Source organism: Gossypium hirsutum, chromosome A05 (genome assembly GCF_007990345.1).
Source record: "Gossypium hirsutum isolate 1008001.06 chromosome A05, Gossypium_hirsutum_v2.1, whole genome shotgun sequence".
Classification (NCBI taxonomy): Eukaryota; Viridiplantae; Streptophyta; class Magnoliopsida; order Malvales; family Malvaceae; genus Gossypium; species Gossypium hirsutum.
The window spans coordinates 107,946,583-107,958,371 of record NC_053428.1 but is presented as its reverse complement, the minus strand read 5'-3'; the positions used below and the strand labels follow the sequence as shown (position 1 = coordinate 107,958,371).

Genomic DNA, 11,789 nt, shown 5'->3' with positions numbered 1-11,789 from the left:
TTGTTTTTTAGAAGGACGTCCCGTTTTTAACACGAGCCGATTAATTTCACCCAACATAGCGATGAAATCGATAACTTAATGTTAAAATCGGTACATTGCTTTATTCTTAAAATTAAAATGTAAAAAGTTCTTAAAATGATAGTAAAAAAAAATCCAAAAATATTATTTTTAAAAAAATGCGAATAATGATGTGAATAATAAAATATTAAAATATAAAATATTAAAATATCAAAATATTAGAATAATAATAATTAATATTGACAAATAAAAAATAAAATAGAAATAAAAAAATGTACATAATATATATTAGAAATAATAATGATGTTTAAAAAAACAATACTATTAATAATACTACATAAATATATACATATATAAAAAATAAATACGTGATAATATTAAAATTATGTACATAATATAGTGTTAAAAATACATTCATAATATAGTTAAGATATATACATAAGATAACATATAGAAAAAAATATATATATACAAATAATATAATATTAAAGATATATACATAAAATAGTATAAAATATATATATACGTAATATAGAATTTAAAATATACCTAATATATTAAAAGAATATATATAATATAATACTAAGAAATATAATAATAACAAAAAATGAGAGAGAGGGAGAGGGTGGGTGATTTCTGGCCACAAGCCCGACCACCGTCCGGTCGCTGGACCGTCGCCGGCCGCCGTCGGCCCCACCGTACACGACAGCCGGACCTCAAAAAAAATTTTTCGGTAAAAATGGATAAGCTTCCTCCTTTTATTTTTACTTTCGGATAAAAGAAACAAAATAAGATTGAAAGAAAAAACGATAAACAAACAAAGAACTTAAAACGAGAATAGATAAAGAAACCTCTTTTGCTTTGATTTTTGATTAATCTCCAAAAAAAAACTAGCCTCTCCAAAAACTAGCCTTTACAATAACTCTTCTCATTGATTACTCTAAAAAAACCTCTTAAAAATCCTTTACAATAACTTTTTCCCCCAAAAACTTATCCCCCTAAAAAAAACCTTCCTCCTCAAAAAAACTTCTTTTTCAAAAAAAAAAAAACTTTCCTCCTCCCCCTTTAATACAAAATATGAGAAGGCTTATATAGCCATTTACAAAATATTTTTTTTATTGTTTATGTCTTCATTTGTAGGTACAAGTAGTGGTGGAGCAAGTGTGGCTATTGGAGTAGGTAGTGGAGCAAGTGTGGCTAGTAGAGTTGGTGGTGACAAAGGCTAGGATTTAGTTGAGAAAAGTTTAGGTTGTGGGCTAGGGTTTTTATTTTGATTTGGGCTAAATTGGGTTATTGGGGTTTAAGTTGTAAATGGGCCAAAATTGACCTACAATAATTATTTTAAATAAAATAATGTGTTGATGTTATATTAAATTTTTTTTATAACTTATAAAAAAAATTCGATATAGATGTAAAAGATTTTTATCATTTAACTTTCATTTTATATTTAAATAAAATATTAATAATCATCTATTAACATATATAAAAAGTAAATATATGCTTTGTTGTAGCTAAGCACTTGGGTGGGGTATTGTGTAGACTTGTCCATAGGTCGAGTCATTTGATTAGGCCCGAAAGTCTGTCCGAAAAGTGGGAGGGTTTAAGTAAAAATATAAGCTAGACAAATTGGTTTGATGTTGTTTTCCCACTGCTTTGATGTCATTTTACTATTATGATGTTACTATTTTGTTGTTATTGTTTAGACATTGTATAATTGTTTTATTATTAATTTTGCTACTATTTTAGAGGCATTTGCTTGTTAAGTTGCACTTATTTTAATGTTATTTAAGTGTAAAGACTTTTTTAATTTATTTTTAATTTGTTAGAAAATATTTATTTTAAAATTTTATGTTTTTGATGTTATATATGTTTTTAAAAAATTATATAAAAAATAAAATAAAACAATTAATACAAACAGATCAAACTTAAATTTTAACATTTTTACTTAGTCCGAATCTAAATCTATCGATTGCGCCTAAAATTTTATTAGGTCCAACTCATGGACAGCTCTAATATTTAGGAGAGAAGACTTAAGATACGTGGACTGGCGGGGAGAAAGAAAAGGGGAGGGGAAAGAGAGAATGATGAAGAAAAATATGATGTCAATTTATGGTTTTGGTCCTTTTATTATATCTAGATTTGAGATTCAGTCCTTATAATTTAATTTGACATAATATTTCTATTACTTTTATAATATCAAATTATGGTTTTGGTCTTTTTATTATACCGGGAGTTGAGATTAGTCCCTATAATTTAATTTGACATAATTTTTCATCAACTTTTGTAATATCAAATTGTGATTTTGGTCCTTTTATTATACTCATATATGAGATTTAGTCCCTATAATTTAATTTGACACAAAATTTTCATCTACTTTTATAATATGATTAGTTGCTCCAAATAATTAACACAATTAATAATTTCAGTTAAAATAGTGAATTGGATTTTTCCTAGTCATTCAACAAAAAAAAAGTGTTAGTATGATTATTTAGAAGACGATTAAACCAAGATTTAGTTAGTCCAAATAATTACCATGGTTAATAATTTCGATTAAAGTGTTGAAGTGGAATTTTCTTTAAACATACACGGTTAAGCAATGATTTAATTAGTCCAAATAATTATCATGATTAATAATTTCAGTTAAATTGTTGTTAGGTGAATTTTTCCGTAAACATACTTATTCTGATAAAAATAAATATGTTAGTATGATTAGTTAGGTGATTAAGCCTTAAAAAAGGATAGAGGGTCCAAATTAGATCAAAATTAAAATATAAGGGCTTAATCTTAAAATTAAATAAAATTTTAAAACCCAGAGAGAGCAGGGATCACAAATCTAGTATCAATAATAAATAAAAATATTATTAATTATTAATTAATTATTGATTTTGACAGGCAAAAATTTTCAATGAAAATGACCTTATCATTTCTCTCTTATTTCGTAGTATATTTTATAATATTAAAAATAGGAATGGTAAGAACATTAACAAAATGGAAGTGAGGGAGTGGGTGACAATGGTGTTGGAGAAGGTAAATAAAGCAACCAAAAATATGCAGTGACGGTGTTGAGAAAATTGTAGAGATTAAAACTTTTTTGACCTTTTTTTTTTTTGGTAGCATTAGAATTGTTTTTGGATTGGTTCCGATCGGGCTCTATAAAAATTTAAGCCTGATTGATAGGTTCGATTCGGTCTGAAAATGAGTCTAAATTTTTACCCAAACTCGGTTCAGATAAAAATGGTAAAATTCGGGTCTAGTTCGTCGGTATTAATTTTTTTTATTTAAAAAATATATAATATACCAAATACATTAAAATATTAAAATAAATAATAGCAACATAATAGTGCAACTTAACAAGCAAATGCCTCTAAAATAATAGTAAAATTAATAATAAAACAAGTGTTATACAATATTCAAATATTAAAAATAAAATAGTAACAATATAATAGTTGAATGGTAGTAAAAACAATGACAAAAAAGTAGGAAAACAACAATAATACATGCAAATTCGGGCCAGGTCGGGTCAAGCCCAAACAAAACCGAGCGGATTTTCGGGTCAGGTGGTCCAGCCCATGGAGAACTTTAGGGTGCATGGTGTTGAGAAATTGTACAGATTAAAACCTTTTGACTTTTTGTTCGGTTGGTCGTTTGGATGCATGGTTTTGAGAAATTGGTAGAGAAAGTGTTCCAACTTCCATGGAAACTTCCAAGTGGAATATCGACAGAATTTAGGATTTCTAGGCATTATAATAAATTATTAAAACTTTTTCTGTTTTTTGCATTTGGTTGTATGGTGTTGAGAAATTGTAGCGAAAAGGGAGATTGTAATACTTATTTGCAAGTGATGCATTATGGTTGAAGTTAATGGATTTTGTTGCAATCTACTTGTTGATGTTGCTATGTTTAAACATTTTTACCAACAGCTTCAGCAAGGGAATCCCTCAACCAAGTTGCATCAAAAGTGAGAGACAAGCTCTTTTGAAGATTAAGCAACAACTCAAGAACTCTAACATGTTAGATAATTGGATGGCTAGAAATGAAGATTGCTGCAAATGGGTGAGAGTGTTTTGTAACACTGTTACTGGCCATGTCACTGAACTTCAGCTTGGAAATTCCAATGATACCATTGCATCATCAAGGAGTAAAAAGGCTGAGAGTTTGAAGCTAGGTGGTAAGTTGAGCTCTGCTTTACTAGATTTGAAGCATTTGTCTTACTTGGATTTAAGCAACAATGATTTTGATCCAACTCAAATCCCTGATTGGTTTTGGAACTTGACTTCCCATCTGCAGTATCTGAACATCTCTGGGAATAAATTCCAGGGAAAAATCCCAGATTTGCTCACAAATCAGGCCTCTCTTGTGTTAGACTTGAGTTTCAACAACTTCACTGGTTCATTGCCTGGTATCTCCTTAAATGTGACAGTTTTAGACCTTTCTAACAATGTTTTATCCGGATCTATGTCCCAGTTTTTGTGCTACAAAGAGCATCAGATGAAACTGGAAGTTCTCAACCTTGAGGGTAATCACTTGTCTGGAGAAATACCAGATTGTTGGGAGAAATGGAGAAGCTTGGTAGCCATTGAATTGTGCAACAACAATTTTAGTGGTGGAATTCCAAGTTCCATGGGAGCTTTAACTTCTCTCGAGTCCTTGCACCTACGAAACAACCATCTAGAGGGTGAAATACCTGACTCGCTAACAAATTGTACTCAATTGCTCACTCTTGACTTTGCTGCTAATCATCTCTCTGGAGAAATACCACCATGGATGGGAGAAAGGCTCTCAAAATTGATCATCATCAGCTTTCAATCAAACAGGTTTCATGGTCATGTACCAGACCAAATTTGTGGTCTGTCTTCTCTTCAAATCCTGGACCTCTCCCACAACAATCTGTCAGGAAATATCCCAAGCTGCATCAACAATCTTACTGCAATGATCTCAAGAAAAATGTCATGCAGCAAGATATCTTATAACACTTCAAAGGGGTGCTTTTTTGACAATATGGCACTTATGATGAAAGGGGCGGTGCTTGATTATAGCAATACCCTTGGACTAATCAAATTGGTGGATCTTTCAGACAACAATTTATCAGGTGAGATCCCTACGGAAATGACAATGCTCACAGGGCTGCTATCGTTGAACTTGTCAAAGAATCATTTGGTTGGAAAGATTCCGAGTAACATTGGTGCCATAAAGACTTTAGAATGTGTCGATCTATCAGAGAACAATCTTTCAGGTGAAATCCCACACTCTATGTCTGAGCTAAACTTCTTGAGTTACCTGAATTTGTCCTATAACAATCTTACTGGACAAATCCCAACAGGTACTCAACTCCAAAGCTTTAGTGCATCCAGTTTTCTTGGCACTAAACTCTATGGACCACCTCTATCTACTTCAAAGACCCAGGTCCCTGCTAGCAAAATTGTAGGAGAACAAGTGGATAATAGAACCCAAGTTGACTGGAATTTTATATGCATGGAATTTGGATTTTGGTGTGGGTTTCTATGTGTAGCTTGCCCTCTTTTATTTACTAACTCATGGGATGCGTCTATTTTCCGCATCCTAACCAAGTTGAAGATCAAACATTTTTGAGTAAATGTAAAATTATGTAAATAAAGAGAGATGGCGAGAATAAATAAAATAGGAAAACAATACAGAATGTACTTTATTGATAAAAAATGGGTGATTTTTTTATAAGTATTGAATTTTATATTAGAAATTGGTTAATATAAGTACAAAATTAAATATTAATTTTTAAAAAAAATTTATTTTAAAATTTAATATTATTAATATAATATTTAATATTATTTTAGATAGTTTTGGATGAAAAGTAAATATGATGATATAGTTTTGGATGAAAAGTAAATATGATGATTTGAATATCTCTTTTTTATTTAAATAATTTGTTTCAAATTTTTAGTAAAGCGAAATTGGATTAATATTTTCTACATTAAGTGATAAGTAGCTATCTACATATGGATCTTATTTAATACTTTTTTGTTGAAAATTTTATATTAAGTAAAAAATTAAAATAATTATCAAACACATTTAAAATATTAAATGAAAATAAAAAATTTCAATTGTTTATCAAACACACCCATAACCCAAATGCTTGAGGACAAAAATCAATTACCACTTCTTTTAACCACCTATTGGTAAAGTACCACATTTTCTACCTCTTATACTCGAAGTTAAGAATTGTACATTTACAAAAAAATATGAATTTCTACTCAATAATATAAGTATTTGTAAATAGAAATGAGTAGAGTCGAATCCATGACTAGTGACAATCTTATTTCTTTAATAAAAGCAAGTAAACTAAAAAATTAAGGGTGAGTTTGGATGGGCGGTGCGTTTACTTGCAGTTAGTGTAAAAACAGCGATGGCGGTGAGATTAGATATTATAGCAAGACTGTAGCGTGAGACAAAAAGTAAGCTAAACGCACCACACCGCACCCAATCGCCCATCCAAACTAAGCCTAGGAGGGTTTTAAAAATCAAAAACTAAAATTAAAACTATGTAAAAAGATGTTGCAAAATAAAATATTGGAAATTCAATATTATAGGAGTTTAGCGAAAGGGAAAATTTCAATTGTGATTCATGAGTTTGATTATCGATGCAAGATTATTTTAGTATTCTTTAGTAAACTAGTTATAATTACTAACGTCGCGTCTATTAACGAATCTCTCCTTACTTTGTCAATAACCAAGATAAAGCTTGTCGAAATATTTCTTCTTATCAACAAACAAACCTATAAATTCGCACCTAGAATTTAGCTTATTCATAGCATTAAGAATGAAAGAGACATAATTTTAATTAACAAACACACACTAGCAAGATTTATTTAGATTAGATTGCATGTCAACACAACATAGATTGCATATAGAGCTTATATCCAACTATGGATATTCCTCACAAGCATTAGAATTGTTGGGGATCAACTCAATTAAGTAACGAACAAGTAAAAAAATAGTGGAAGAAATTGAGAAATTAACATACAAATTTAATGTGAAAAAACTCCTCCAAAGAGGACAAAAAATATTGGCAAATATAATTTTATCATAATGACAAAAGAACGAAGATTACAAAGATGGAGATAAAAAACTAAACCCCGATATCCAAAAAAAATAAAGAACTCTCAAAACGTAAACACAAACTTCTCCAAAAGTGTCATGAGTTCTAATATCTAAATAAATTCATAGACTAATAAGAGTTTGGTTGAAACAAATTAACAGAATTTAATTGGAATGTTATTTCTCAAATTTGACTAAAATAAGAGATGTACTTGATCAACAAGAATAAACTAAACAATTACGGATAAATTATTCTAATTGATAAGACAAATATTATAATAAATTTAAATCGATACCAATATTTAATAAACTTAAATATTTGTAATTAAAACAAAATACATGCAAATGCTAAAACGAATGTTTTATAATGTTTAATAAAAGTTGTTCCCTAACCCTAATTTAAAAAATATTTTATTTATAATGTTTGATCCACCTAAATTAGGTTTATAATACTTGCTTGAGTTAAAAATATTGAAAAATGTCGATAACACCCTTGTTTTTTTTAATAGTTGGAGCAGCCAAATTTGCCTCACAAACTGAAGTCGGAGCTCACGAATGCAATAGTAAAAAAAATTAAGCTAAGAATTATATTTTCTTTGGAGAATTAACGAAAAGTAAAGTTAAAAAAAAAAAAAAACTACAAAAAGTCAATCTTTCAATTTTTCAAATTAATTGATTCAACCAATCTGTTCAATATGTTGGATTATATTTAAATGGTTTTTTAAATAATGTTTTTTGAGATAAAAATATTAAAAATTGTTAATAATTAAAAAAAATTATATTTAAATTGTCTTGACTTGAATGGAGCAATGGTTAAATTTTTTGTTAGACACCCATTTGACCCAAGTTTGAATTATGTTACCTCCCCTAATTTTGCATACAAAAAATATATCTAAGTTAATAGGGTGTTATTGTGACATGTGACTAACCATGGTGTCCAGAAGCAAAGATAGAAATGTAATTCATAAGGCCAAAATTGAATAACAATTTTTTACAAGGGTTAAAGTAAAAAAAATTATATAATCTTAAAATTTTACAATTTGTAGAGGGTTTCAACTATAAATTTACCAATTTAGGGGTGGCATAATTGATTCATAAATTTTTTAGTGTTATTGTATTAACTTTAAAATTTGTAATTTCCAAAGGGCTAAACTATAAATTGACCATTTTGGGTGCGTTTCTTAGATCATCATAGGTTGCATGGATTGGGCCTTAGCATAGTGGTAGGAGATGGAGATAGCTAGCGTCGGCTTTAGATTGGGCAGAGATATGGGTCATACAAATTTCTAAACTTAAAAAGACTTCTACTTTGGACGCCGGTATTGGGCCATTTGCTCTCGTAGTTTACAAGGTTTTCTTTTTTTCTTTTATTAATTTCCAATATTTTTACATACCATTTTAGAATGGACGGTGCATTTACCTATTATTAATATAAAAATAGTAATAATAGTGAGATTAAATATTATAATAATATTGATATAAAACTAAAATTAAATACACTGCACTGAAAATAAACATTCATCCAAAAAAGCTATAGTGTATTAAAGGCTAATTTAACGTATCCATAAACATGTTCACAAATTTTATATAAGAATGCACAAAGCATGTTAAAAAGGAAATAAAATGACTTTCTTTCTTTTTTCTTGCCCTTGTTCATTGTTAAATCTCTTGTCTCTTGTTAATTGTCAAATCTCTTGTCTCTATTATTGAAGGTCACTAATAATGTCTACTCTCCTACATCAACGTTAGGGACCAAAAAAATATCTTTAAATTTTCTCCATCGTAATTGAGCCTCTGACCTTATCAGCATATAATATATGTGATAACCCACGTTTATATATATTATAAACCCCACTCATATATACATATATATTATATACACATATCTTTCAGTATTTCAGGTCTCGCAATTTATGCTAAAATATAACATATAAATATACTCATTTGTATTTTACCACGACTCGTCGAGTTAAACAATTTTGTACTTGTCTTTATCTCGGTTTGTTAAGGCTTCACCAACGTTTTTAGCTTCGCACAAAATTATACATATTACTAAGCATTCAAAAACAATTTAGGGTCTGTTTGATAGGGGGGAAATATTTTCCGAAATTGGTTTTCCACATTTTCCGGTGTTTGTTTGTTGGAAAATATTTTCCCTATGTAAAATCAATTACAAGCACGGGAAATAGTAGCCTTTAGTTTTGGAAAATGTCTTACCGTTTCTGATTCGGTAAGACATTTTCAGGAAAATTTTCCTTTCCCTTTCCCTTCCCCTTCCCCTATCCTTGACACCTGATCTTCTGCTTGCCATCAGCCAACACCGATTCTTAACACCAGACACCGGCGTTCATCAAGTCTGGGAATTCTGCCCTGAATCAGGAACCCCAGAAGGTGGAAATGGCTTTTTGTGCGTATTCCTTCAGATGAGGTTAAATGAAGAAAATGAAAGATGCTTACTCTACCTGGATGCTTTTACGAGAAAGCCGCTTATAGCAACAGCAGAAAGGCAACTGCTGGAACGCCATATACCTGCCATTCTTGATAAGGTGTGAATTGAATTTTTGGTTGTTCTTTGTGCTTTGAACACCTTGAATTTGCATCTTCTTAGTAGCTATGGTTTCTCTAATTTGTGCAGGGATTTATGATGCTGATGGATGGACACCGTATCGAGGACCTTCAGAGGATGTACTCACTGTTTTCAAGGGTCAATGCAAATCACTCAGGCAGGCCATAAGCTCATATATTCGGAGAACTGGGCAGAGCATTGTCATGGATGAAGAGAAAGACAAGGACATGGTGTCTTCCTTGTTAGAATTCAAGGCTTCACTTGACTCCGTATTAGAAGAAAGCTTTTCCAAGAATGAGGCATTTTGCAACACCATTAAGGATTCTTTTGAGCATCTAATTAATCTTCGTCAGGTTAGCATGTTTGTCCTTTGTATTTGGAGATTATTTTATTTTTAAACTGCATGTTCATTTACCTTTAAACCAGTAAAGTAAATTCCTAATTTAGATCATCATATTTTGAACTTGACTGATGGTCGAACTTTATTGTGTTTAATAGAATCGACCTGCTGAGCTTATTGCTAAGTTTCTGGATGAAAAGCTTCGTGATGGTAATAAGGGTACTTCTGAAGAGGAATTAGAGGGTACACTTGATAAAGTTTTGGTTTTATTCAAGTTCATCCAGGTAGAGTTTCCCACAAAAATGATTAAATTTACTTTTTTCCCCCAAGTAACAATTTTCCTTTTGTGCATTTATTTCTTTCTTGCCTCACTAGTTAATGCTAGAGTTGTGAATGGCATTTTTGTTGATAATTAAGGGCAAGGATGTTTTTGAAGCATTCTATAAGAAAGATCTTGCTAAAAGGCTGCTGTTAGGGAAGAGTGCTTCTATTGATGCAGAGAAATCCATGATTTCTAAGGTCAGTATGTTCTTCGCATTAAATGGTGTGTCTTCAGAAGATTGTATTAAATTGTTAATTTGTTATGTTCTTGCGATGCTGCAGCTGAAGACAGAGTGTGGCAGCTAGTTTACAAACAAACTTGAAGGAAAGTTTAAGGTTTACCTCTATATCATTTTTTGTATAAGTTTGTAAAAGAAATGCATTCCATAGGTTACCATTGGAATTTCTAATCATCAATCTGGTGAACTGCATCCTTTAGGGTTTTGTAAACATGGGCAGTCCATAACTTTTATATCCACTAAGAGTCTAAGAATATGTTACCTGTTAGTGGTGGTATTGTCTCCAGTAGTGTTACCCCTCATGACATGAGTTGGATTAATTATGTGTAATTCCTGTAAGCAGAATGTGTTGAACTAATGACCATGTAATAAGTTTGTTGTGCCTGAGGGTAGATCATATAAATATATAAGAAAATAATTGAATCATGTCAGAGTAGAAGAGAAAAGTACTCAGCAAGTTAAATTATCTTCTATTTCTTGGAGTACCTACTTGTGTACTGGTTGATGTAAGATCAAACAATTTACATAATATATGGAGTTTGTGTGATACTGGAATTTATTTTTGTGACTAGATTCTTAGGTCTAAAATATGTTCACATGCAAACAACATTTACTCTTAAATTTTGTGCACTTTAGTGGACTACCCAGAAATCTAAAATATGTTCACATGCAAACAACATTCCACTTGTTGAGTAGATATTATTTTATGAACTAAAGACATAATTATGTTATTATTGTCTGCTAGCTCTCTGGAAAATATTATGTTATGAACTAATTTTAATGGGTTCTTTAGTTGTCCTAATTCTTGGCAGAGCACTCAAGTCTGTGTAGCTGCTGTAAACATGGACAAATATCAATATGCAGGCTTTAGGTGGGTGAGCCATTAGTACATTTATGCCCATAAAGAACCTGCGTTACATTACATTACATTAAAGGTTTCAATAAGTTCATTAAACAAATTTACAAATGAAAGATTGTAAATTTAGTGAAGAATGTATCTGTTTCGATCTTGGTTTAAAGTTTTTATGACATAGAATTGCATGCAATGCTGATATTTTCCTTTGGAGCAAATTGAGTTCTTTTTGGCTTTCTACAATAAATAGACTATGTTTCTAGCATTACTGTTTTATTTTTCAAAGAGTTGTATATTGCCTTTGGGTCCATAATTTGATTCCTTTTTTTATGTGTTCTTACTAATATAAGTTTTCTATTTCTGTTTGTTTGAAGTTCATGA

The 11,789-nt window shown here is 30.4% G+C and overlaps 1 protein-coding gene, 1 non-coding gene and 1 pseudogene across 2 annotated transcripts; all 3 read left to right on the top strand.

Annotated features, from left to right (window-relative positions):
- Positions 1 to 3,879: 3,879 nt before the first annotated feature.
- On the top strand, positions 3,880 to 5,607 carry LOC107927551 (receptor-like protein EIX2). The gene has a single exon (XM_041112055.1). The coding sequence runs from the start codon at positions 3,880 to 3,882 to the stop codon at positions 5,605 to 5,607; it is 1,728 nt and encodes a 575-aa protein (XP_040967989.1).
- A 3,725-nt stretch (positions 5,608 to 9,332) lies between these two features.
- Positions 9,333 to 11,256, top strand: LOC121229680 (cullin-4-like; annotated as a pseudogene).
- Positions 11,257 to 11,371: 115 nt separating this feature from the next.
- LOC121230193 (small nucleolar RNA snoR103) lies at positions 11,372 to 11,477 on the top strand. The gene has a single exon (XR_005928140.1). It is a non-coding gene; the product is annotated as a small nucleolar RNA snoR103 (small nucleolar RNA).
- The last annotated feature ends 312 nt before the right edge of the window (positions 11,478 to 11,789 follow it).

Excerpts from the sequence above, each read along its gene's own strand:
- LOC107927551 (XM_041112055.1), top strand. The coding sequence starts at position 3,880 with ATGGATTTTGTTGCAATCTACTTGTTGATGTTGCTATGTTTAAACATT.